The sequence below is a fragment of the Prunus mume genome, linkage group LG2 (genome assembly GCF_029339155.1).
Source record: "Prunus mume cultivar Tortuosa linkage group LG2, ASM2933915v1, whole genome shotgun sequence".
Taxonomy (NCBI): Eukaryota; Viridiplantae; Streptophyta; class Magnoliopsida; order Rosales; family Rosaceae; genus Prunus; species Prunus mume.
Window position 1 is genome coordinate 36,696,494 of NC_142699.1, and position 27,410 is coordinate 36,723,903.

Consider the following 27,410-nt stretch of genomic DNA (forward strand, 5'->3'; position numbering starts at 1 on the left):
TCTCTCTCTCTCTGCCTTTGTTTTTCTTTGTAATTTTTTATTGCCTTTTCAAGTATTTGGCTTTCTCTTTTCTTTTTCCCCCTTCAATTTTTCACTTTGATCACTGAGCTGAAAACTACTGGTTCAGATTGAAAGTTGTACATGGGCTTGACGTAGGACTGACCTCACCTGTTTCTTCTTTATGAAAATTTGGAGAATGTGCAATTCTGCATGTTGTTTTTTTCTCCTCATAAATCGGAATTATAAAACATTGCTGCTACTAAAAATGTTTACTCAAGTCATTCACAACAATCCGTGCATGATTGAGATTCAAGTTTTGCAGCTTTCATCCCGCGTTTGAAGTTATTGCTTGGATTAGGGGCCCAATCTCAAACCTCTAATGAGGTTCGCTCCCTGTTTAAATTGTGGCTATGATTTCACTTAACCAAGGCTCATGATTATTATTTTTTTATATTTTCCAGAACCCAAAACATAAGGAATATGTTATAGTTATCTTTTATACATAGAAGTATTTTATGTTTCTAAATTTTTAAGGCGAGGCCGGATATTATAGGGAACATCACCTGTCATTACAAGCTGTTAGTGCTTGTTTGGATTGGCACTAAACTAAAGCCAAGTTGTTCAGAGATTTTTCCTCGTTTGCTTCCCCAACTAGATTGAAAATCATTAGAGCTAGACTAATCCAGGCCAACCCATGTGGCACAAATTATGGTAATTTGTTCATGCTCTACCATGTCAATGTATATTATGTACCGTCTTATCCAATCTCCATTCATTCATGTACCATTTGAATTGAAGGAGAGAAAAATTAAACTTAAGATCTCGAGTGTAGGAATATATACTCTTAACTGCTTGAGATACAACCTCTTTTAATACTATTTAATTTGATCAATCAATTTTCAATGTTTGTTTTTTATGTTTGTAAATTCCTCTTATTACTAAAACATAGACGGAATCTAGATACGTCACACCGAAATCTTACAGCTGTTTGGATTGTCAGTTGTGTTTTGTCAACCAAGAACAACAATGGGCCAGTTGTGTTGGGGGCAAGATTCAGAAAACTAATAAGCTCTCTCCTTAAACTTAAAATCATTTTTCAATTTTGGAATAATTCTCTCTGGGCTTTGGCAGTTTTGGAAATGTAAAATGTTGAGAGAGAGAGAGAGAGAGAGAGAGAGCGCCCTCGTCTATTATTTTATTTTGTTTGTTTTATGAAGATGACAAAATGAGGTGTCTGGTTACAGTCTTATTCCTAGTTTATTTTATATCGTATATAATTGGTAATGATAATGGAAATTGTACTGTTTCGGTGGAAATATATTCTTATATTCCTATAGATAAAAGGAATATATTCTATTAGTTGTATAATGTTTCAAGATGGAGCTATTTGTGCTCCATCCATGTATTTTCACACTCCATTCATAAGCACGGACTGCATTTTCCCTGCTACGAGTGAATCAATCATGTCAGTTGCCCCAGGTAGATAAGCAATTTCGGACCTTTGTACATGCATCTCGCTAACAGTAAGAAGTCTCTCATGCATGCGTAGGCGACTCACCTTAGCAAAATTAAAAGGTCATCTAAACAGTAAGAAGCAATTAAGCACCTTCTTTTTATAAATCTTATTTAACTGGCAGCTAGAATGTGTTTCATGCTAATTTCTAGAATATTTGACCACTGGGGAGGGAGACTGGATCTTGAAAACAACATTAAGCTGTGCCTTTCATGCCTTTATATATGAATTACCAAACATGAGGATTTTGAGGATTGGGGATTGAGAAAAAGAAGAGCCCCAATGCATAGCATGCAGATGTTGCCAAAGTTCTAGTAGGATATAATGCTTAAGGAGTTACGACCACCACCACCACCCCTACACTTGGGGGGCCTCCCTTATTTCTTCCGATACTGATGGGAATCTCAGCGTGGTCCTCCTAATTTGCGCAAGTCATGCCAAAGAAGACTATTTCACACCAAATCAAACAGAAGAATACAAAAGTCCGTACGTGAATAATTGTGGCTAACAAAAATCAACCAACAAAGCCATAAATGACAGATATCCAGTGCTCACAGCACTAAAACCAGGCCCGGTCGGTCCACGTGCTGAAAACTGAATGCACAAAAATTTGGGACCCTGTAACGTAGGGTAACCTTTAGCAATGGCACCTAATGATGAAAATATAGGCGATACTGATCTTATCTGATTTTTAATTTACGGATATTTCGGAAGATATATCGATGTCACATTATGTATTAGAGAAAATTGACAAAAAAGATAGATATTGGCTTCAAAACATGGATTTTTGAAGTGAAATTTTCATAGATATTAAGCATATTATCAATGAATGTATTGAACAAATAAAATTCAAAATATACTAAGTATAAGATATGCATATGATGAAATGTATGTGTATATAATGCGCGATGAAAATCCTGAAAATAAATACAATGACTTAGCACAACAAAGACAACATTATTCAAACATAACCCAACCCAACATTATATTACAAGAGCAAGACTTAATAACAAAGGAAAATGAGAGATGGAAGATTAGGTGAAAATAAAATCAAACACACAAGAAACCGAGTAACTAGAAGAGAAGAAAGGAGAAGCTACTAAGTATTAGAGGTTTTTGACATTGATTCAATGGATGAGATCTATGATTACTTTCAAAAGTGAAGACAAATTTTTGAGTTATTTGTCTGGTATCGGAAAATATTGGTAAATATTGAGAGTATCGAGGATATATCGCTAATAAGGTGGAAGAAATAGGCGTACCCCCTATGTCGCATTGACACCTAAAAATAGGGATATGTCGGGATTTCAGCCCATATTTTCTTCCTTGATGGCACCCACTTGCACTTGCTAAATAAAGATCGACCTTCACTAAAATGGAATGGATGCATATCTATCTAACCCCTTTCCCCTCTTCCCTTCCCCCTAAAAATCTAATCCATATGCACTATGAGTGAGAAAGCTACCATTCTTTCATCTCACCATAAAACATGACATAATTGTGAACTTCCTTTTATCTCCTGACACATGCAAGAACGCGCATAAGTGAGCGTGCGCACGTGCAACACCTTTCTACTCTCATAGTTCGTGGATGTAGAGAGTGACATGGATGATATTTCAACCTCCCTTCTTTCTTACTGGGGAAGTGAAAGGTCGAACAGTGTAACATCATAAGCATAATAAATCGTAATGCTCGGCGGAGCCAGGAAATTGTTCAAATAATAAAATAATCGCAAAACAAGATAAATTTATCTAATAATACAAAGTCTTTAGTAATAACTCATATATGTCATTCCAATACATTCACAATCTTTCATCTCTTGAAATATTTTCATAGTCACTTCATTATCAATAATATCAAATTTCATAATTCAGATAATAAAGAAATCATATAAACATCATTGTTCTTAATTTGAGATAATAAAGAAATCATAAAAAATAAAATAAAAAATGAAGTGGTTTTGGGTTAGTAATTCTTAAGTTATTAAAAGAAGTAAAGAGAAAAAAAAAGGAAAAAAAAAAGAGTTATAACAACTTGGGGAACTTCAGTGAGAAGGGTCAGATTTTAAGAATAAATTATAAACAAAGGGTAAATATTTTAAAAAAAATTACAGGGTTATTTAAGGAACTTCAGAAGGGTCAGCTGACCCTTGTGGGCCTTCATTGGCTCCGCCATATCAGTCCATCTATGTGCTAAAAGAACGGTCTTCAAGTCATTATTTTGGGTCTCAAGTATATACATCGACACAACACATTTCTTTTGGTGGGTTTCTATTGCCGCATTTCTCTTCGAAAAGCATGGGTACAGTTTTACAAAAAAGTACAATTAGAGCAAAGACTTACAACCCAAAATGCCAAAGTTCTATTCAGCTATTACGTCTGTAAAGTGCTTGTAATGAAAAATAGGATTACAATCCACCAAAAAATTAACGAATAACCACTACAGAACAGGAAGCCTCCACCGGATGGCCCACGTGGAAATCAGGAAGTGAATTCTAACATACCTTACAACTCCTCCTACAGTAGCCAGGGAGATCAGGAGATCCAACCATATACTCTGAGTTCTTGGTGCATTCTCCAAGGGCAGCCCATCTCTCACAACTTTCATTCAGATCTGCACAGTTCCCGCCGGCATCCAAGTTCTTGTCAAATGAATCGACATGAATCCACTTTGTTGCTGACCATTTCTCTCCTTCAATCACTGGGCACCCAGCATGGAGACTTTTTTGGTCTGGAACAGCCTGTGGGGTGAGACTGAAGAAAAGAAGGGCATCTCCTCTTCGCGGTTTCACTATGTAATTCCGAGGAAGATAGAAAACAACAGAATGCATCAACTTTGCTACAACAATTTATATATATATATATATATATATATATCAATGAATACTGTAAATAGTTATCTAGAACTGACCTGCAATTCCTTTCTTTGCACACTCAGAGAGACTGTGGTCTACTTCTGAAGCCTTACGGCGTGAAGGTACCTGCAGCCAGATTCGTTTACAGAAATAATTATAACAAGATTAAATAAAGCAGATTAGCAAGCTGGTAAAAGTTTTTTTATACTCTTCTAACCAACACCCTCCAACCAGTTAATACAACCAGTCATTTCTTTATCTTCTTTTTTCTTTTCTTTTTTCTGTGGATTGGAGTCCTAGCTTTTCCGTGATTTCTATTTCAGATGATTGTTGAAATAACTAAATGCAATAACAAGGTTTATGCTAACCCAAATGTGATATAGTCTCAAGAGCTAATCAATGCATATTAACGAGCATGTCAGCCATGCTAATTTATCAATCCAACTGCGGGCAGGGGGAGTCTAAGATAAAAATCTTACAGAACAGTATATTGCATTCTTTTCTGTGTGTGAACTAAGACTGGATTCTAAGACAGACTTAATAAAATGCAAGAGGTGAATACTTTAACTAACCTCTGCTTCAGGGAACACTGTTTCACCACCTTTGATCACATCAGTAAGATACATCAGTACAGTTGCTACGCGATGTCCACCCCTGGCAATATTGACTTTGTCGGCAAAGTAATCATAGTGTGGTTCATATTTCTGTCCAGGCTCATATCTCAATACTTGTATGTCTTCTCCATTTTCTGAAAATCAAGAAACACATAACACCTGTAAGCTTATTCCAGCAAAATGAAGAAATCATTTGTAACTTTTCATCATATCATTCTTTATCAATCCAATATTGCCGATGCTCAGTTCATGTCAGAATAGACAACCAACATGGCTCCCAAGCATTCAAGTTAGCATATGTTTGTCCATGTTTCACTTCATTAGGCAGTAATAGCCATGTTGCCATCTATATCAAAAGTCCTACTCATGGTTTCCCAACTATCTTCACTGTTTATATTCAATTTTGATTTCAATCTCATTCAAGAGAACATATGTAAAGAAGGAAGAGAAACACATCTTACTCTAGAATCTAGATATATTTCCCAACTTATATTAGGCGCTGACACGGAAAAAGCAGTATATGAATATGAAGCAATTGTGAGTTGGACACTTCAACCATTCAGTCATGGATGCCTAGTTGGAGAGACTCATACAAGGTGAATAACAGAATTCCAATTGAAACTAAAACATTAGGATAAATCAAAGCAAGGCATGAGGAACTCAATAAAAAGACATAAAAGAGAAATCCTGGATTTTTCAATTGAGAGAGATATGAAAATGGATGACAGTGAGATTAACTGAATTGTTCAAGGTGATAAAAAAGGATAACTCAAATAGTATTCTTCTCTAAAGGGTTTACCTTTTGGAAGAAACGCCCATGTTGCAATCTTGTCCTCAATACCAGCAACAATAGGATCCTACAAAAACAATTTAATTTGTAAAACGCATTACATATATTCATACATATGTGTGCGTGTGACCTTAACCCTGTTAATTGCGATGACTTGCAATCGGATTCATGATCCGTGATGATCCACGAACAATTGAACATCCACATGTGTATGCATTTAATGTATTTTTGGGCTAAAACAGAAAATTGAATGCAAAGCCTAACTAAAACTAGTATCTAGTTAAAAGAAGAACACATATAATGGCGAATAAAAATGGTGACAAAATGGAAAAGGGAAGAGCAAAGAAGCAAACCTTGGCCTTGGGGATGAACATGCCGGAGCTGGTCCGCACCTCGCTGAGCTTGCTCTGACCGGACAAGTTATCGGCCACGGCCGATCTCTTCAGCTCCGACTTCGCCTAATCGCACAACAACAACACGACGACAAAACGTCAAGAAAGCACAATTGACGAATTCAACAGATTGAAAATTTGAAATGTGTAAATGCAAACTCACGATGGAGATCAAGTGATCGCACTCTGCGTCCGTGAGCAAACCTTCGTACACGAAAGCTCTGCAATTCATCATTCAATCACATCAACGCAATCACAAAAAAGAAAAAAAGAAGTCAACTTTTATTTTTTTTCCAGAGAGAGAAAGAGAACCTAGGGTTCCATGAGATCTGTCTGACTTTAGAAGGATTGACTGTGAAGGTGTGTGGTGAAGCAGCGTAGGAGCTGGAGGAGATTGAGAGCAGGAAGAAGAAGAAGAAGAAGAAGAAGAACAGCTGAAGCCAAACCCTAGTCATCAGTACTCAGTCAGATTCCCAATCTCTCGGAGAGAGAGAGTCAGTCAATTGAATTTTGTTGGTAATGGAACGATCCTCCTAATCCTAATCTCACTGCTGCATATAACTGCCTGTGGTGCCATGTGAATTTATACTGTTTTTTTCTTAACTTCACTGTTAATATAACATACGTCTTGTACTTTTTTGTTTTGTTTTTGTTTTTGTTTTTTAAGACAGTAATTAAAAGGTTTTATTTTCCTTTTTATTTTTTTTGGTCATGGTAGTTGAAGTTAGTTATACAACCGCAATATAAGTGTAGAGCACTTTCGGGCAAATAAAAACGTTTATGATAGCATTTACTAGAGAAATTTTGATAAAAGTGCTTTCCGAAAAATCAGTTTGAAGTGCTTCATGAAAAAGAAGTTGGATTTTTAATGGAACTTTGGGCATTCTTCTGATAAAAAATACTAAGTCCCTATGAGCAGAAATACTTTCTAAATAAGCAATTTCAAACGAACTCTAAGAGTACTGTTGACAATTAATTAATGTGAGACCTTATATAACGATCAGATCCATAAGAAATTGTAGCCAAGTAGTTGGAGTGTAGATTATTTGCTTTTGTGAGTAATGTTAGTTTCTAATCTCATCTTCTGATAGGTTAGAATTCTATGAATAACTGAAAATAATAGCTAAAGAGGTTTTTTACAAGTAAACATTACCTGCCATATAACATGGTTTGCTAATAAGGTAATAGCAATAATTACTCTATTTTTGTTAAGTAGAGTAGCCAACTCATGCTTTATGAATTGTTTCCCAAACTTGGCACCACAAAGAAGAAAGCAAATTTTTAATCATTTTCCAACTAATTGTCACATCAAAGCCAAAGAAGTTCACCCTTCATGAGAAAAATAACCTACTTGACTTCTGGTAAATGAAAAGGAGAAATTGCAGCAGAAAGCATATTCATCTTCAACCTCAAGCTTCCAGCAGCTGTACATGGCTCACTCTCTAAACGCATACTCTAAGCTTGACAGCATTTGTCACATTCATGGTACAAATTCTAAGTAATTAACAAAGCATATACAACATCTCTCAACAATGTTCTCTCTCCCTCTTGGATGCTGATCTTTTTCCTGCTTCCGAAAACCGTCTGGTTTCTGCATTTTGTGTCTGTGGCTGGATTTCAACTCAATATGAATCCACCCGTAAGAAACAGTATCAACTACCCCTCACCGAAAATTTAGAACTCATTAGAGGGGCCCAAGACAAACTCCAGTTGTTTATCCCTATCACTTAAATACTTGGTTGAGTTGTACTCATCTGCATCGAAGAGCTCCTCCGAGTATGTCCTTTGAAGCTTAGACTTTTGACGTTTTGTAACATACTCCAAAATGCTTTCATCACCTTCTAAAATCTGGACAATCTGCGGTAGATTTAAAGCCATATCAGAAGATGCATACTGCTGTCTGTCTGACGGTTAAGTCATCACTTAAGCACTGTAAAATCATAAACTAGTTAGGAAAAATACATGCCTGGTTCATTTGTGGTCGATTCATTGAAGACTGATGTACGCATATCGAAGCAGTCAAGGCGAGACGCTTCATCTGTTGCAAATCATAGGCATCACCAAGGCATGGATCAGCTAGCTCTTTGATATTATCCGTGGAGAGCAAAGGTTTGGCCTGAAAAGTATTTTTTTAAACAGATTGAAATTAAACTGCCAACAATATTTCAATATGCTACTTGCTACCTTCAAATGAAACAAGAAAGCTTGGGGCACAGAAGTAAACATACCCACATCACAAGGCTTTTATGTGAGCTATCCAAAGCTTGCCTGCCGGTGATGAGCTCTAATAGTAGCACCCCATAAGCATAGACATCAGTTTTTTCATCTACTATGCCATGCATGAAAAACTCAGGAGGAAGGTAGCTGCCATGATTGGGGAATGAAATGATGTCAAAAAAGAGCTAACAAAAAGAAAATTACTTTGGTGAAAGAGAAAAAAAAAATCTAAATTTCTGGATTTACAGACCCAAATGTGCCTTCAAATTTCGATACGATATGGTGAGTCCAATGATCTGGTAGCCACTTTGCAAGTCCAAAATCTGATATCTGGATTCAATTGGAGTGACCAAGAGTTATTGAAAATTAATAAAGTAATTATATAAATTTTGCTCTGGTGTTTTACCCATTCACAATGCAGCTTTTTTCTCTAATCTGTAAACTGATGACAAAGGGTACCTGAGGCTCAAAATCCTCTGCCAGCAATATATTGGAAGCCTTAATATCTTTGTGGATAATTCTCCTCTGGCACCCCTCATGAAGATACAGAAGGCCCTTAGCAGTCCCTGAAGCAACTTTATATCTGATGCCCCAATCCAGATTCTCTCTAGGTCCTAGAAATATGGGACAAACAAGCAAAAGCAATAAGTTAATTGTAATTGTGAAATGGAGAGAATTTTGGAATTCAAAAGATTCACAGAAGATTCCCAGATTGATATACAAACCATAAAGTATGGATGCTAGGCTCCCATGGGGAGACAAATGAAGAACAAGATGCATCCCTCCTTCAACCCCATAACCAATCAATTTTGCGATATTGGGGTGGTCAACATGAACTATAACCCCAAGCTCAGATAAGAAGTCTGCGGTCATTTCTTCTTGACTACCCCTCGTCAGGCGTTTAATCGCAACAATCTGCCCATCTTCCAATGTCCCCTTGTAAACTTCAGCATAACCTCCTTCCCCAATCAAATTCTCTTCAAAAAGGACAAACAGAAAATGTTATCAGCCTCACATGACAATGACAACCTTACAAAAGAGAACATGATTCTATTGAGTTACCATCAAATCAGCTAAGAAAAAAATGAATTTACTGAATCTCTACACTCCAATGTAATGTAAGTTCTCTGAAGAAATGAGAGTACAGACCCTGGCTGAAGTTGTTGGTTGCGACTTGGAGGTCTAATAGTGAATAATTCTTCCAGGAAGATTTGAAGCGGCAAAAGTCAGCATCGAAAGAAGGCATCAGGGCAGGAGAGTTGAGCTGTGGAATGAAGTCCTCTCTTATTCTCTTGCTTTTCCTTCTGGTGAGTTTTGGTTTTGGGGCACTTTTAGGAGGGAAGGTTGGGAAGGGATGTTGTGGTCCCTTTTTCAATATACGAAAGAAACCACGCCAGTTTTGGTTTTGTCTTGGATCTGAGTCTGTAGTAGTGCTGCTTCTTGCATCTGAGTCTGAAGTGCTGGCCTTAGGAGAAGACGTTTCGGATTCTAAGCTTCTCGGGCAGTCATCCTCAAGAACTCCTCTCGGAGAGGGCTCATGTATTCTGATATCCTCATCCAATTGTAATGACCTCAAGTCTATTATGACAAAAATCCCAACATAATTAGTACCACACCAAGCTCTGTATTCATGCATACTAGCATTGCCTGCTGCCTAGAGAAGAAAAAGAGCATAAAGTTGTTACCTTGACTTGAAAAAGAGTCAGAGAATCCAGCTCTTGATCTTCTTGATCCAAAAGGAGAAGGCGTTGTAGCCGTAGCCTCCGCTTCTTCATTTTCTTTGGCAGTGTCGCGGGAACCATTGCTGCCCATACAAGCTTTGTGTCAGCAAACAACAGAAAATATGACAAAACCCAACAGATTTAAGAGCCTCCTAAGAGCAAATTCAGACAAAACCGGGATAGTGAGCAGTACCACTACCGACCATCTAAGTGGGGAAATAGGAAGAAAGGGCCAAATTGTATGGCACGTGCATAAACATCACAAGATATAGAGAATCAAACAAATGACTTGTGAACAGATTGCAGAAGAACCATTGAAACATCATCTCATGAGAAACAAAACCAAAACCCGAAAACAAAAAATCGAAAGCAACATTGTAAAACAACAAAACAATAGTGGCAGATAAAAATTTAATAATCTTCTACAGGACCTCCTTAGAATGCAATGTAACAAGAAGTAAAATGCAGCCTAGCACACACAGGCATTGTTAAAATTAATTTAGTCCTCTAGCTGGCTGCAGGTTTTATGCATGAATTATTATATATTTCATAGGCAATGGAAATTTAACATGACTTTGAGAATTTGAAAGATTACTGCTTACTGCTTAGAGATGAAAGCCGCGAAACCAGAAGCGATGAGCTGAAAAGCGGGCACCGAGGTGATTACCATGAAGAAGTTTCAGGTTCAGATTCTGGGGCATCTTCCATGAACTCTCAAAGGGTGCCAAACCAACAAAAGAGAGGCTTCAGAAGCCAAGGGAAGTGGCAGACAGAGAGAAGCCAAGAGAGAGAGAGAGAGAGAGAGAGGCACATGAAAATAGTGGCTCCCATGATTTTCCTGTATTGCGCCTTAAATGTTACCGCATTTTTGGACAATTCAACGAATATTCATGCCCAAAAATCGGCTTTCTTTGTTATGGACACATCATTTGCTTCTTAACCCAGTTTATTCTCTCTGTGAAACAAACAAATAACAGCGTGTAAATTTAGCAATTTTAGCATGTTTATGAGATGTTGGAAGGCTTGCAAAGCAAAGCACGTATGGTTATGGAGATTCCCTCAACTCCCACAGGTCAAACGTCTTCTGGGTCTTTGACACTTGTAATTAATTAATTATGTTAATTATGGATTAGGGCACCATAAAAATAAAACAAAATACTACTACTTAGGTACAATCTTGTTTGACTGTCCATGATAATAAAACTTTGTGATAAATAAAAAAATCAAATAGAAACTAGAACTTTATATTTATATGAATTTATCACGTTTGTTAATTGTATATTAATAAACGATTGTAGACTGGACTCCAACAGATACACTACGTTAATTAGCTAAAGTAGAATGCCAAAAGCCTTCCTTGACGTTGTGAGCTTGTGAAAAGCCAATCTTCAGGGAAACTTGTATCCTATATGCGGACCAAAGCACTAATTATGCAAATTAGTTACAGAATCAATTAGGTTCTTTGTACCACCTAATTTGTAGGTAATGATGGTTTGCATAATATTTCATGCCAATATACGAACACATGCTTGTAAATTATAGTCTTTAGACACCCAAAGGAAAAATCTTCCCAAGTTACATAGCAGCCCATAAATACAAGTCCTTACATGAAGGCAGTTATTATTGGAAGTCATATTTCAATTTCCAGTATATGCTTCTTAGCATCAGCTACAAAAAATTGATCACACTCAACAGAATCATTTGGAATGGAAAGTGGTAATTTCATGCCAACATCGACATACGGATTCAAATTAAACTTTATGAGGCAAACAATCCAGAATTTAACCAAAACATCAAAATTTAGAACGAAAAATGATGAATGGGTTTGGTGTTGTGTGATAGTGTATTAGGGTGTACAGTGGTATTTTTGGTGTGTACTTAGTTAATTTTGCATTTTGATTTAAATATTAGGGTATACTTAAATTATAGGGTGTACTCAGTTAATTTTAGGGTTTGTTTAGCAGCACTGAAAACTTATGATGCACCAACTTCATTATTGCATTTAAATGATCTATATGTATAAAATTTAATCGATGGTATGATTAGGAAACAAACAAAAATCTCTTCGTTTGATTTGTGTTGTAGTTTCTTCTGTCTTAAATTGAAATGGCTTTCATTACCAATGCTTTGTACAAGATCGTTTCAAAATCTTCCTTTGCCAACAAAGCTACCGTTGAAAACTTGAACAAGTTGCCCCACTTTTATGTTTAGTGTTCTTTCGGGTCCAGGTCGCGGTCAAAACAAGTAATATGTGGACCGATAGCAACAAGGTTACTATTGACAGCGACCTGGACCTGAAAGAACATAAACAAATAGTGGCCATAGCTGAACAAAATCAGCTACAAATAATTCCATTTTCACTAGACAAGGAATTGCACCTAAACGAGTGAGTGTTTTTACAATTTTTTTTATTTATAAAATTGCATTAAAAGAAATAAAAATAAAATTTGAATTATATATTTGTTGTTAATAAGAAAGGTAAATTAGGAGAGCATGGATATGTTCAATGGCCTAAGGGAGAGTGTTGAAGCACGAGAGGGCAGGAGAGCACTAGGAGTAGACAATGGCCCAAGAGAGACTGTTGAAGCACGAGAGGGTAGGAGAGCATCAGTAGTAATTTTGATATTTGTAAGTTTCTTTTTTGACCTTTTTTTAAAATTTTATTTATTTATTATGAATCAAGGCAGACGCTCTAATGAAAATACGTTTATGCTTTAATTTTAATGAAACCTGGTGTGTATTAGTTCAAATTTATTAACTTAAATTTAAGATTCCATCAAAAAGAAAAAACTCACATTTAAGAGAGAAATCTAAAGTCAAAGTATTATTGAAATATCTTAACAACTATACCGTGGTTTAAGATTAAACATAAAACCATTTTGTTACGAAAGACATAATCGACTACACTGAAGTCCACACCTCTCACCACCGAAGCTGGCTCCGGACAAGAACCTTTCACTCTGCCAAATTTGCCAATCCCATCCCACGTGCCCGACCACGTGTTCTCAAGAAAACTTGGAGTTTCATTTTGCCGCGCTTGAAAATGGCGACCATATCCATAAGCTTTTGTCCGTACGTTATGGCTCGCCCTTGGGTCCCACGAACTCGCATACCTCCGGTGAAGAAGCAGACAGTACGGAGCCCTAACCCTAACCCTAGCCATAAGCTAAAGGCTTGAACTGGGGCCAAACAGTTGTCATCAATCGGAGTGCCCATGATGATCAGCAAAAGGCTAAGGAAGTAAACAATAAGCTTGCCATTTTGATCTGATTGAGCACTTGAGGCGCGCTCGTAGTGCTATTTATAGAAGCAACTGTGAGGGAAAAAAACTTAGAAAATAACCCACTGGACTTATATTTTAGGGCTTGTCCAATATAAATCCCTACATTTTCTATTTCCTAGACATATACCTATCACTCTATACATCTATGTGTAAAACCCAATTTCAAATTTAAATGACCAGTAGGATATAAGAGGTCGTAGTATTTCTATATTTTTATATCGTTACCACTAAACTTCATATTTTATTTCTAATTTATTTCAAGCATTTCATTAACTGCCATAATTGTAATTAATATACTCCCTATTAATAATAGCATATCAATCACCCCATTTCTTTTAGTTGGCATTCCTTCTCACATCTCGCCCCCTAAAATTTCAAACAAAAAAAAATCTGTAAATTACATATCCAATAATGTACCTATGAAAAATATAATATAAATATATACATATAAAATATAGGTATATTATTTAACAAAAAAAAAAAAAAAACAAAGTCAGTTACTTTGTAATTGCATATATTTTTCATAATTAAAAATAGGTACACAATAATTTATATAAAATATAGGTACATTATTTTACAATATACCTGTAAATGTGTATAGGTACATTATTTGGAGAGGAAAAATAGGTACATTATTTAGATAAATAATAGGTACTTTATTCGTAGTAGGTATATTATTCAAATGGTAGGTGCATTGGATGACATATAATACCTAAATCCTAATTGTAAGTACATTAAAATTAATGTAGGTATATTGGATGTCGTATAATGTAGGTATATTGGAATAGATAATTATGTACACTTTTCATACTAGGTAAATTATATTTTTCATAAAACAAACAAGTAATAGGTACATTATTTTTTCAACATAATTAGTATGTACAGTATTATTCATAAACAATTATAAAGTGGATTATTAGTCATGTATAATTCATAAAAAGAAAATAACATAAACATTTTATTAAACAAACGATTACCCAAATTTGAATTTATTGTTAAATTTTTTAAAAAATGTTTCAAAATTAATTCCTACATCCATTACAACCATTTGGAGATCTTTCCAAATTCAACCTATGTCATTATATAAAATCCAATTAAAAACTGTTTCCATATTGATTCCTACATTAATATACAAAATGCAATAATGGCTTAGTTGGGGGTATTTTTGGAATCTGAAAAGTACAATAAATCAGATTTTATGCTTAATTAGGTAACTTGCTGAGTTGGATCCTAATCATGGGTTTTTAGTTATACAAATTGGGTATTATTATAGGAACAAAAAGTGAAGGGTTTTAGATATGACAAATTGAATTTAAAGGGTGTAAGCCAAATTTACTATATATTTTAAACCAGGCAGCAATTGCAGTGAGCAAGACTGAAAATTATAGTAAACAGAGTCACAACATGCAAATAAACAATTGAGAGGCGTGTGCCCCCCCGCACTACTCCTTTACATAAACTTAAAACCATGACTAGATGGACAAATGTGAAAACAAGAATCTTATGACCTAGCAATGCCACGTCCTTTATCTGTTTTAGATACTATCTACTTGTTATAAGATGGTGTTCTTTTTTTATTCATCCGAGTTCTTTTGTGTCGTTCATGATTATTTGCTATAGTGGCACTTAATTTTCATTTTTGTGACTTCAAATATCTTAAACCACAATTATGAACAAAAAATAATTAAGTTTTGTCTAAATATAATTATAATTAGAATTAGAATAAAAATAATAATTAAAACTATCAAATTAATCAAAGACTCTGTACTTAGTGGTGGAGGTAGAGAGTGATGTTTGGGGGGCCACATGCTTAAAATTATGGGATTTTTTTTCTTTCTGCAATCTATGTCTATTCTCTATAATAAAGGAGGTGAGAAGATGAGGGGGAGGGAGGGCGGGAAGGAATATTTTTATAGGGTCTAATTTTCAATATTCCATTCTCCCCAAATATTAATTGTATAAAAATTATCATTTATGCATCTTTTATATGTTTTTTGGGTGGTACGATTTCCATACTGCTATGATGGCATGTTTATTAATTCGATGGGGAGAATTGAATTGATGAGGAGTTGGATTAAGGAGAATTAGATTATGGATTGCTATTGAAGTTATTTACCAAACCATATGGAATTGGGGTATAAATGGTGCTAATTACTAAAATATCCTCGTTGTTGGGTTAAAGTAGATGACAAATTTGAAAATTTGAAAATTGAGTAAGGATATAATGGGTAAAAAAGATGGATTCACAATGGGTTAGTTCTCCAGTAATTAGACTACCATCTCCCACCCAAGAATTGAATTCCTCAAAGATCATGAATTGAATTTTGATTTTATGTGAGCCCCACTTACTTTTTAATTCCTTAATGTGAAATAATAAACACATGAATCCTTCATAATTGTAATTCAATTTTAATTCTTGATTAGTAAACACAACATGAGTTCCAACCAAGGTCTAAAATATTGAGAGTTTCGGAAATATTGATGGTCCAAAAACACAGATATATCGATGGAAATATCGAGGAAATATCAATATCGATAAAAATTGAATAAAAATCACAGAAATTGTGAGAAAAACTTGGAAATTTTTATTGTAACTTTAGAGGATGTTTATTTAGTCAATTGTCTATTATTTTATCACAAAAAATTGGAATAAACTGCATGGCATGGTGGGTTTGAGTGATTTAAGTTGATTATATAGCGACATGACAAACACTGTGTCTTTAGAAAATATGTAGTAATTAGTGAAAGAAAATTAAACACACCATAATTTTTTAGTTATAATAATTTACTACAATATATTACATATGATAAGATATATGAGCTTGGAAAATATATATATATATATATATATATGAGTAACTTAGTACCACATAGAAAGAATTCGTTAAAACTTAGTATCACATATAATGAACAATATTAAAACTCAATATTGAATAATAATACAACTCCATAATATATAACCAAAAACAAAAAAATACAACTCTATAATAAAATAATAAATAACATTAAACATATGCCTAAATTTATCATTAGGGATTTTTTTTTTAATGGAAATTTATCCTAGATAATATTAGCTTGCAGAAATTTTAAAGACCATATAAATATTACATGTCGTAGCTTTATTAACAAACTTGTCTGCAGCGTGTTGGATAAGGCTCTCTAGGAGGATTAGAGTGAGAGGGGTTCGAGTCCCTTGTGGGCAAAACCACTAGAGCAACCAATGGTTCAAATGACTTTTTCGCTTCATTATTATTATTATTATTATTATTTAGTTTGGTCGAAAAGCTGAAAGTAAAGCTCGGTAATGTAAGTTTTTTTTTCTCTTTTTTCTTTTTCTGAAGTGCTCTCAGATTTCCTTCACTCACATTTTCCCTGAATCTAATATGGTGGTAGATACTTCAAAGGACATCATTATCAGCTCTCCTGTATTTGGTTTAGTCATTTTCCGGTAGATGTTAATTATGTTGTATGGATATGTTTGGAACTAAGATCCCAAGGGAATCTTATGTGTAATATATATATATATTTTTTTTGATTTAAAAAAAAAACGTTATGTTTTTTGGATTTAGAACATTAATATACAAGAATCCCCACTTGTTATGGATATTGAACTTGTCGCACCAGCCCAACTCCCAAGCTCATAGGTATCATGGGCCTAGGCCCTGTTAGGAAGAGTTGCAATTTAGGACTTACTAGTCATTGTATTTAGCTATTTTTGGTTAATAAATATTTTGATGCCATTTAGCGAAGAATTTAGAACAGATGCTAAATGCAGATGCACCAAGTATGAAACTGGTGGAAGATTTTGAGTAACTGTTTACAACTCAACAACATTTTCCTTGGCACTAATGCATTCAATATCGATCTATTATAATTTAACTCAGGCTTTTTCTGGTTTTTGTAATTCTTTTAGGCATCATATTCAAAAATTACAAATTCCAACCAACACACCAATAGCTGGAAAGGAAAAAAAAAATGGATGAGTTAAATTACAATATTTTTATTACATCTATAGCCTAATCAAGCAAAATGGACGCACACCAACAGAATTGTAGCTATAGAAATAAAAAATTTCAAAACAAACATATGAAAACGAATTAATTACAATTTCTATAGCCTAATCAAGCAAACCATATAAGCAATAACATCACAATGATAGTAAAAGACAATATCCAAAAACCAATTAGCCACAGTTGATATGCATGACTTCTTCAAAAGATGAATAGAAAACTGACCTGTTGTCTAGCAGCAATGGGAAGAGCTACCAAACAGTCTAAAGAACAGTTATACAACACCTATAAAAAACGCAAAAACCGAAAATTCAGTTTCTTCTTCTCATAAGGCATACAATCCTTTTTTCGCGTTTGAAAATTGTTAGAAGTGTATTTTTGTACGGTTGCCATCTTTCTTTAGGACCTGAAGAAAAAATAATAAGCACACACTTATCCCAACCAATTGTCAATTGACACCATTAGCTAATTCCTATGCTCTATTCACAAAACTTAAAACAATTCATTGGAAATTTCAGCCTAGAAACTCACCTCCTGCTTGACATAACCGAAAACACCAACCAAACTGCTCTATCCAAATCAACAAAAGACCACCTGCAAAATATCAAAAGAAAACATGGTTTAAAAAAAAGGGAAGAAAAAGGAATAAAAAACAGAAAAAATGGAGAAGAAATTAGCTTGCGTATTTTTATACATGCACAATCTTTTCATAAAACCAAAACTTTAGCCTGAGAAAAATCTGCAAGGCAAGAAATCACTCAAGACTACCCAAATTAATGTGTTTTGGGCAAAGAAAAACACTGTAAAAGCACGGGAAAATGGCTGTTTAAATGATCCTAGATGCATCATTACACAATTTGTGTAATTAGTGGCACATGTGCTACATCTTTAACAGTGTTTTGATATGTAGCCAACCTTTTAAAAAAAAATAAATCTCATCCTCATTGTTAAAAATAGATGATCTTTTCCCACTTTAAAGTTATTTCCACTATGAATTGAAAAAAAAAAAAAAATTTATTAAGAAAAAGTTCTTTCACTAACTGTATTGCAATACATAACACAACAATTTCTTTTGTTTCCATATAATATTCTAATTTCCTTTGTTTCCATGGAAAATTAGCATTCTTCAGATAAGGAAAAGCAAGAGAACAATTTCATTAAGTAGAGTCTCATTTGCATTGCATTGGACACTTGTTTTCTAATTTTATTTTTCAGGTTTAATCCAAAAGAAACAGAAAGGAGGGGAAAAATTATGCAGATAAGATTCGAGTCTCTGTCTGACATATAAAAAAAACACACACTGAAAAGCATTATCCTGAACTGAAAGCTTTCAATTCCCATATCAATATCAAATTCCAAAAGGTCCCAACTTCTAAAAACAAAATACATAAAAACCAACCCATGAATCAAAACAGCATAAAAAATAGCCCCAAAAAAACAGAGAAAATTGCACCAAAATAGCCCAAACAGCATAAGAACGAATTTGAATTAAAACCCCGTAGTAAAAGAAATAACATATCTTTAAACAGAGCTACCCAAATAGCAACATATCCTGCTTACCAAAACAGAGCTATCCTAAACCCTGTAGCAAAAGAACCAGCATATCCAAATACCGATTTTCAGGGTTTACCAACTAATTTTTAATAACCAAATAGAAAACCTTATCAAAAGCAATCATATAGTATTTTAATAACTAAATTGTTTAACCTGATTTCATCAAAATAATAACACAATGAAATCAATTTCAGTATTGGGATAAAATTTGCAAATCAATAACGCAGACCCACTATGAGGAAAAATTAGGGATTTGGACTTTTAGGGCAGCAAATTAAAACAGGTCTTATAGTTTAATCAAATAAGATCCAAGATATTAGTAACAACAAAAATGAAAAAGAAGAGCAACAAAAATCGAATGGAAAGATAAAGCAAAATTTACTTACAGATCAATGAGAGAAAGAGACTGAAACAGAAAGAAAGCTGGAGTTCGATCTGAAGAAGAAGACTAACGCACACCACTCCTATAAAAATCGAAGCCTCCAGATAATCTCCAACAGTAGACCAACCTCTTCCATCATTGCCCCGCAACCAGGCCAACCAACCTGGTTAGAAGCGAACTCAGCATCTGATAGAACGAAGGCTCCAAGTCGTTACAATCGAAGGAGAGGGGGGGAAAGGGGAAAACACAAAGCAATTAACCAAGGGCAAAACCGTGATTTCACTGTGTGGATGAGAAAGATGAGTTTGCAAAACAGAAAAAGGAGAGGGCAGTTTCGTCATTTCACTGTGCTTAAGAACAGTGTTTAGTTGGTTTGAGCTTTAGTATATATATAATTTTTAAGCTTGTCATGTAGTTTGCTGTTATAGTAGTTGCTTAGTTAGATTGTGTTGGAGATTCCAAGTTAATAAATTTTGGTTGGCTAGTTTGTTGAGTTTGAGTCGTATGGTTTCAAAATTGCATGGTTGTGGGATTAAATATTCTCCCTTCTTCTAGATTGCTCAAATCAAGCTCAAGCATTTAGATTTATAAGTTCTCCAACAACCCTAATACACTAACCCGAGAGAGAGAGAGAGAGAGAGAGAGAGAGAGAGAGAGAATTTACAAGTTCAAGCTCTAAATTATGTGATTCCTATATTTATACATATGCTTTTATGATGGAATGCATACATAATAAAGCTACGCTATCCTAACGAGACTAGCCACAACTAGATATCAAATTCATATAAACCACGTGAGTTTAACTTGAGAGTAATCCAACCAAGTGGAGACTACCACCACTAAACCATGACTGTTTGTGCTGTTTGCTTGCATGAAATCATGATGCAGTTACTGTTAATGAGTTGGAGGTATTGCATGAGCTGTTTAAAAAGCTGAGAAGTTCAATTATCGATGACGGATCGATTCATAAGGTCAGCCAAATTTCTTTGAATCATTCAAATTCAATTATGAAGAAATGTGCTGTTTCTTTCTAGTTTCATGCATTATGTTGCAGGAAGAGTTTCAACTAGCACTATTCAGAACTCTCTATGGTGAAAATCTTTTCCTGGACAGGGTATATGCTTCATACCAACATCTTGAACTAATTGACTAGGATATATATAATTCCCTGCACCTATTTACGTGAATTGGATTTTGCTTTTCTAGGTTTTTGATCTCTTTGATGAAGAGAAAATGGTGTCTTTGAATTTGATGAGTTTGTTCATGCACTCAATGTCTTCCATCCATATGCCCCTATAGATGATAAAATTGATTGTCGTAAGTCTTACTGCTATAAGTGGCAAAGCTAAATGTTGTGTGTGTGTGTCTTCCTAGTTAGCTTATGTTGTTTGTTAATTACTTGCAGTTGCATTTAGGCTCTATGATATGAGAGAAACCGGGTTCATTGAGTGAGAAGAAGTGAGTCTTGTGCTCCTTTTTTACTGTCTAAGTCTCTGAGGAAATTTATGTTTTTATGGGTATTTTTACGTTTGATACCTTGTATGAACACGGATACGATATTTAAATTAAGTAGCCTCTGTTTGGTTTCAGGTTAAGCAAATGGTGATTGCCATAATGATGAAATCTGACTTGAAATTGTCACATGATCTTCTTAAGTCTATCATTGATAATGTAAGCATTGCGTAGTTGTGTAAGTTTGGATGTTGTCTTACTGGGTGGTAATCATAGCTTGTGGAGAATTTAGTACTTACGACATCTTCTATGATATAATATTAACAATGTATTTCAATGACATAGTATTAACAATGTACTTTTCTTTCTTTCTTGTAGAGGTATTTTCTTTTGCCTTTGCGATTGTATGTGGTGAAACTATGGACAATTGGAGGTGGTTTCTGCAAAAGATATCGGATGTCTTGCTGGGCTTTTTTAGGTTTTTTTATAAAATTTTTGTATGAAATAGTATTAATAATGTACTTCTATAAAATGGTATTAACAATGTATGACATGGTATTAACAATGTACTTCTATAACATGGTATTAACAATATACTTCTATGACATAGTATTAACAGTGTACGGAGGTTTGGTGGAGAAGGGTCGTAAGGATAGCTCCTTGATTTTCGTGATTTTTTTTATTATAAATTTTATAGTTTGGGTTATTTTAAAAAATTTGGGTTAGGCTTGTTTGGGGTTTTTTTGTTGTTGAGTTTTTTGTGTTGGGCTTGTTTTAAGTTAATCAATGGTAGATATGTAATTTATTGGAATTTCAACACTTATTTCTTATGTAGTAAATAGTTTTTGGGTATGTTTCTAAATTGCATTTCATGTAGGGTTTTTTTTTTTACAAAATTAGTGAAATACCCAATTCTAGACATGAAACTATAAATATACCCTACACTATTTAAAACATATAAACACACCCAAAATATACCCAAAACTGACAGCTGTTACATTTTTTAGTTTAATTACTTAAATGAAATACCTTTATTACCCATTTAGTATTAAATTAGTTTTTTTTTTTAAATTTGGGCCCTCTCTCTCTCTCTCTCTCTTTCTCTCTCTCTCTCTCTCTCCCTTCGTAGAAACCAAGCCTAGGCCAACGATCTTGGTGCTCCGTCCACGGCCAGCATGACAGCTATCGGAAAAGGATCGGTCAAGGTCGACGATCAAGTCTGGGCTAAAGCCCAGCCACATCAGCCATTGATGATGCCGCTGAGAGCTCAAAAAGGTTTGTGGATTTCAAGTTTTCCGACGTCGTTTCCGGTGACTCTGGCTATTGTTTCCGTCGATCGAGGTATGAAACTTTATCTAATTTTCGTGCTCAAGCTGTTTATGTATGTGGTTAGGATAGATTTTGGAGTTTTGGAAATTAATCAATACACCCTAGTTTGACCGACGGTTTTGGCAGTGTTCCGGATTACTCCGGCCACTTTTTGGCCAGGGTCCAAGACCAAAAATTTCCCCTTGTTAGTCTGAATATGTTGGTATAGGTATTGTAAGGACTTTTTTGATTTTATTGTAGTATGATTTGGGTGATTTCATGTTCGATTAATTAAGTTGCTGGTTAAGTTTTCATAATTTTTGCAGTTTTGGAGTTTAAATTTGAAATGTAGATCCAATTCTTCTTGATTTTATATGTTTATTTTTGTTATTGTCGATTTGGAGATAAGCTATTGGATTTTCTAATTTCGTTCTAATTTGTATTAGATATTTGTTTGAGTTTTAAATTGTGATTTTAATTTTTTTTGTCTATAATTTGGATTGATTTCAAATTTAGTTTGGTTGTGAATTTGCTTTTTGTGTTTTGGTTTGAGCTGTGTTACAGATTTGTGATATTTGATTCTGTTATCATATTAATTTTGAATATGAGTATATTCGTGTTTTTTCTGTTTATGCACTATTGGTTTTTGAGTCAACTATAATTTGTTGTTAGGTAGCAGTGTTATTACCTTATATTGGAACTTTACAGACATGCATTAGAAATAGGATTTCATAGGAAACAAGCAGTGTTATTACCTTATACTGGAACTTTACAGTGGTAGACATGCATTAGAAATAGGATTTCAGAGGAATCTAGCAGTGTTATTACCCTATATTGAAACTTTACAAAGGGTATACATGCATTAGAAATAGGATTTCAGGTAAATCTAATAGTGTTATTACCCTATATTGGAACTTTACAAGGGTTAGACATGCATTAGAAATAGGATTTCAGAGGAATCTAGCAGTGTTATTACCCTATAATGGAACTTTACAAGGGGTAGACATGCATTAAAAATAGGATTTCAGAAGAATCTAGTAATGTTATTACCCTATATTGGAACTTTACAATGGTTAAATGCATTAGAAATAGAATTTCATAGGAAAAAAGAAGTGTTATTACTCTGTACTGGAACTTTATAGTAGTAGACATGCATTCAAAATAAGATTTCATTGGAAACAAGCAGTGTTATTACCTTATACTGGAACTTTACGGTGGTAGATATGCATTCAAAATAGGATTTTAGAGGAAACAATCAGTGTTATTACCCTATACTGGAACTTTACAGCCATTAATCATCATGAAAGTAAACTAGCAGTGTTAAAAATGAGTATATGACTAAATATCTCTTTCTTTTTTGAGTTGCTGAAAACTGACTATTTTATAGTCATATGCAATTAGTCCAATAGTGAAAATCCAATATAGTTTCAAAATTTTGTCTTGGATTCGAATATAAAATATTGTTATTACCATATACTGAAACTTTACAGCAATTAATCAACATTACAATAAAGGTTTGGTTTTTAAATGTCTTATCTTTGAAGCCTTTTCTTGTTGAAATTGTTCTCTGAAATTTTATCTTTGTTTTGCAGGTGGAGGTTAGTGTGTGGTGTTGGTTTTTGAAAGTAGATCAAGCTTGGTGGTTGTTATGGAGTTTCAGTTTGCATAAATGATGAAGACGGTGAAATGAAGAGATGTTTTGCTGAGATGGTTTAATGAAGATGTGTGCTTGAAGTTACTGTTTTCGAGATAGTTTTGTATTGTAATAAAATGTTTTGGACTTTTTGTAACCAAAAAAAAAAAAAAAAGTTTTGGGCTTTTTTATAAAATTGGATTGGGCTTGTTTTGGGTGTTTTTTGAGTTTTTTTTCAGTGGCAGTCCTGTAATTTATAGGAACTTCAACACCAATTTCTTATATAGTAAATGGATTTTGGGTGTATTTCTAAAGTGCATTCCATGTTGGGTTTTTTTATAATTTTAGCTCTTATTTTGGGTGTTTTAGTGAAACTCCCTTTTTTTTCCTATAATTTCAGTTCATATTTTGAGTATATTACTAAAAGCTCATTTTTTTCTTTTATTTTTCTTTTTTGGAAGCGGCTATGAGATTGAAATCATGACAAATTGCCACTTTTGGCTGGATATTTATTAAACAAATTTTTATTTTCAGGAAAATGTTATTATGAAAAATAAGGCAAACCTTACCAAAATAAATTTTACTTTAGATGCTGCCGATTAATGCATCAATTCAATGCTTTATTTGTTCATATCAGAAAATTATACTTCATTTATTTCATGTGGTTAGTTATCAAGATAAATGTTTCTTAACAAACAATTTGATATGTAAATGTTTATTTTGTTAATTTACACAGCATATTATTAATTGTACTGTGTACACGATTGTGCTAGTTTCACGTGCTCACACGCAACTGATGCTTGTGTGTTTATGAAAGTGTACTTTTAGTTGGCTATTTCCTAGCAAATGTAAAGAGTCTGTAAGTTGGTTATTCCTAGTCTTAGAATTAATTGTAACTTGCAACGGTTGGAGCTTGCGGTAAACGATGAGCATGATTGACTAGTGTTACACGGCAAAGCTCTTTTCTGGTAAGAATAATTTGCATTCATATTGGATTTGGTTTCCCAATTAAAGATTGAGTTGGTGTAAAGTCTATACAAATCTTCATAGAGTCTTAAATAAGGAAGTGGTTTAAATAAGGCCAATCTCTTTGTTTGTTAGGTAAAAAAGTTAACCTAGTATATAAAGGGTTGGGCTGAAAGTTTTTTTGGTACACCTCCTTTTTGCACTCTAATCAAAATCGTGAGATTGTTTTATAAGATCAAGGGAGAAAGATAAAAGGCTGTTAAGTTCTTAGATTTATCTAGGTGATAGTCTGAGAGCATAACATATCATTCATTCATCAGGGAACGCTGCGGAAGCTTTGCTTGTGAGGAAGATCAACCTGCGTGAATTGGTGTTCATCCAACAGAAAGTGAAGAGGACGTGTTTGTACAAGACAAAAGTATTTGATCAATCTTCTTTTGTGGTGTAAGAAAGTATCAATTGAGTCTTGTATATGTCCTTACGTTTTTAGTGAAATTGGCTGTGTGCCTTGAGGTTTTTCTCTCCTGTGTGGAGGGTTTTTTCCTCGTGCAAGATTTCGTACAAATACGTTGTGCTTCGTTTATTTTCTCAGTTTGTTGAGTGTTTGATTTTTGCTGTGTAGTACAAGGATTAAATCACATATCATTAAATCACATATCAATCCTGCATATTGCGTTTTAATATTGATCCATCCAGGTTTACAATTACAATTGGTACCAGAGCGGTTCTCTAAACTTATTTAGAGAGATCATAGGGACTACTGTGATGGATCGAGCAGCTGGATCAATCTCACATCCGCCATACTTTGATGGTGAGAACTATGCTGCTTGGAAAGCAAAGATAAAGGCGTTTCTTTGGTCACTAGATGCTTGTGTTTGGAACACGGTAGTTTTTGGTTACTCTCCTCCAACCAAAACTATAATAAACAAATCAAAGACAATGTCTGATGAAGGTAAGGGAGATGGTGATGTTGTCACTAAGGAAGTTGTTTTCAAACCTCATGAAGAATGGACACTAGCTGAGCAAACTCACTCCATGAATAATCAAAAAGGATTAAATGCTCTATTTACTGCCTTATCTCCTGATCAATTCTCTAATATTTCAAATTGTGAGACCTCCAAGGAGGCTTGGGATATCTTGCAGGTCACATATGAAGGAACAAATGCTGTTAAAGAGTTAAAGCTTCAAAGGTATGTCACTCAATTTGAAATTATTAGAATGGAAGAAGATGAAACCTTTTCTGATTTCTATGCTAAGTTAAATAGTATTGTCAATGCTTGTGCTAATCTTGGAGATAAAATTCCTGAATCTAGAGTTGTCAAAAAGGTACTTAGATCACTACCTACTAGGTTTCAACCTAAGAAAACTGCAATTGGAGAAGTTAGGGACTTAAACACAATGAAAATTGCAGAATTAGTTGGGTCTTTGAAAACCTATGAAATGGAACTTCTTACTGTGAAAAGGAGTAAAAACATTGCTCTAAAAGCTGTAAAAGAAGAATGTGAAGAAAGTGAGGAAATTGGTGATGAGGAATTTGCTCTAATCACTAGACAGTTTCAAAAATTTCTCAAGAGTAAAAACTTTAAGGGAAAAGGAACGAGTTCAGGATCTAAACCCTTTAAGTCAAACAATTTTAATTCTGAAGAAGGTTCCAGACTTGTTAAACAAACTGAGGGTCGAAAATGTTATGAATGTCACGGTTTTGGACATGAGGCAAAAGAATGTGCTAATACCTTGAAGAAATTAAAATCTGAAAAAAACAAAGCCATGAAGAGTACTTGGAGTGATAGTGATCAATCAGATTCAGATTCGGACAGTGAGGTAGTTGCATTTGTGGGATTTACAAATATCAATGATCTAGAGGAATCTGATAGTCAGGAGCTTGATGCGGAAGAAATACTTCAAAAATATAATGAACTTTATCATGTCTCTGTCAAAATTAGAAAGCATAGTTCTGATATGAAAGAAAAATTGAAAAATCTGGAAACTGAGAAAAGTAAGATCGAAACTGTGTTTCAATCACGTTTGTCTGAACTTGAGAAAGAAAACAAGTCACTGACTTCACAACTTGAGGCTTCTAAAGAAAAAATCATAAGATTAACCATTGGCGCAGAAAAGATTGACAAAATGCTCAGTATTGGAAAATCCAGTGGAGATAAAACTGGTTTGGGTTTTGATGGTTCTACCAATAGTTCTTCGGGAACAACATTTGTGAAAGCTTCAGGTACGTATGCTATGCCTAAGACTTGTGTTCTTACCTGTCATGCTTGCGGTGAGGTAGGTCATATTCGACCTTTTTGTGACAAAAAATATTTGAATCATTCTGATACGTTTTCTATTGGTGCAGCACGTACACAACTCTCAAATCTCTTGAGAGAAGTGAATAGGTTGTCTAAACTTGTTCATATTCCAAATTCATGGTTGCCTAAGATGAAACTTGTGTGGAGAGAAAAGAAAAGGACTAAATCAGTGAATGAATCACATTGTTGTTTACTTACTCATTCTTCCATTAAGTCCAATGATTTCAAATGCTTTGTTGCCTTTACTGCCTTGGATTCTTGCAACCCTAACAAGTGGTACTTTGACAGTGGTTGTTCAAGGCATATGACAGGTGATAAGCGTTGGTTTTAGACGTTCTCAGATAAAAAGGTAAGAGGCACGGTAACCTTTGGTGATGGTAAGAAAGCCAAGGTTTCAAGTGAAGGTACGGTTACAGACTGG

At 34.4% G+C, this 27,410-nt stretch overlaps 2 protein-coding genes across 2 annotated transcripts; both read right to left on the reverse strand.

The window, feature by feature from the left end:
- Window positions 1–3,749: 3,749 nt before the first annotated feature.
- LOC103322897 (2-oxoglutarate (2OG) and Fe(II)-dependent oxygenase superfamily protein) lies at window positions 3,750–6,725 on the reverse strand. The gene is made up of 7 exons (XM_008224849.3): window positions 6,476–6,725; window positions 6,327–6,384; window positions 6,125–6,229; window positions 5,781–5,838; window positions 4,940–5,115; window positions 4,424–4,493; window positions 3,750–4,303 (listed from the first exon to the last, which is right to left on the reverse strand). Exons 1-7 carry the CDS (start codon window positions 6,616–6,618, stop codon window positions 4,008–4,010), a joined length of 906 nt encoding a protein of 301 aa, XP_008223071.1. The 5' UTR covers window positions 6,619–6,725; the 3' UTR covers window positions 3,750–4,007.
- Window positions 6,726–7,427: 702 nt separating this feature from the next.
- On the reverse strand, window positions 7,428–10,893 carry LOC103322896 (Protein kinase superfamily protein). Its single transcript, XM_008224848.3, has 9 exons — window positions 10,704–10,893; window positions 10,066–10,184; window positions 9,530–9,958; window positions 9,106–9,357; window positions 8,840–8,994; window positions 8,631–8,710; window positions 8,392–8,527; window positions 8,130–8,279; window positions 7,428–8,020 (listed from the first exon to the last, which is right to left on the reverse strand). Exons 1-9 carry the CDS (start codon window positions 10,769–10,771, stop codon window positions 7,838–7,840), a joined length of 1,572 nt encoding a protein of 523 aa, XP_008223070.1. The 5' UTR covers window positions 10,772–10,893; the 3' UTR covers window positions 7,428–7,837.
- Between the last annotated feature and the right edge of the window lie 16,517 nt (window positions 10,894–27,410).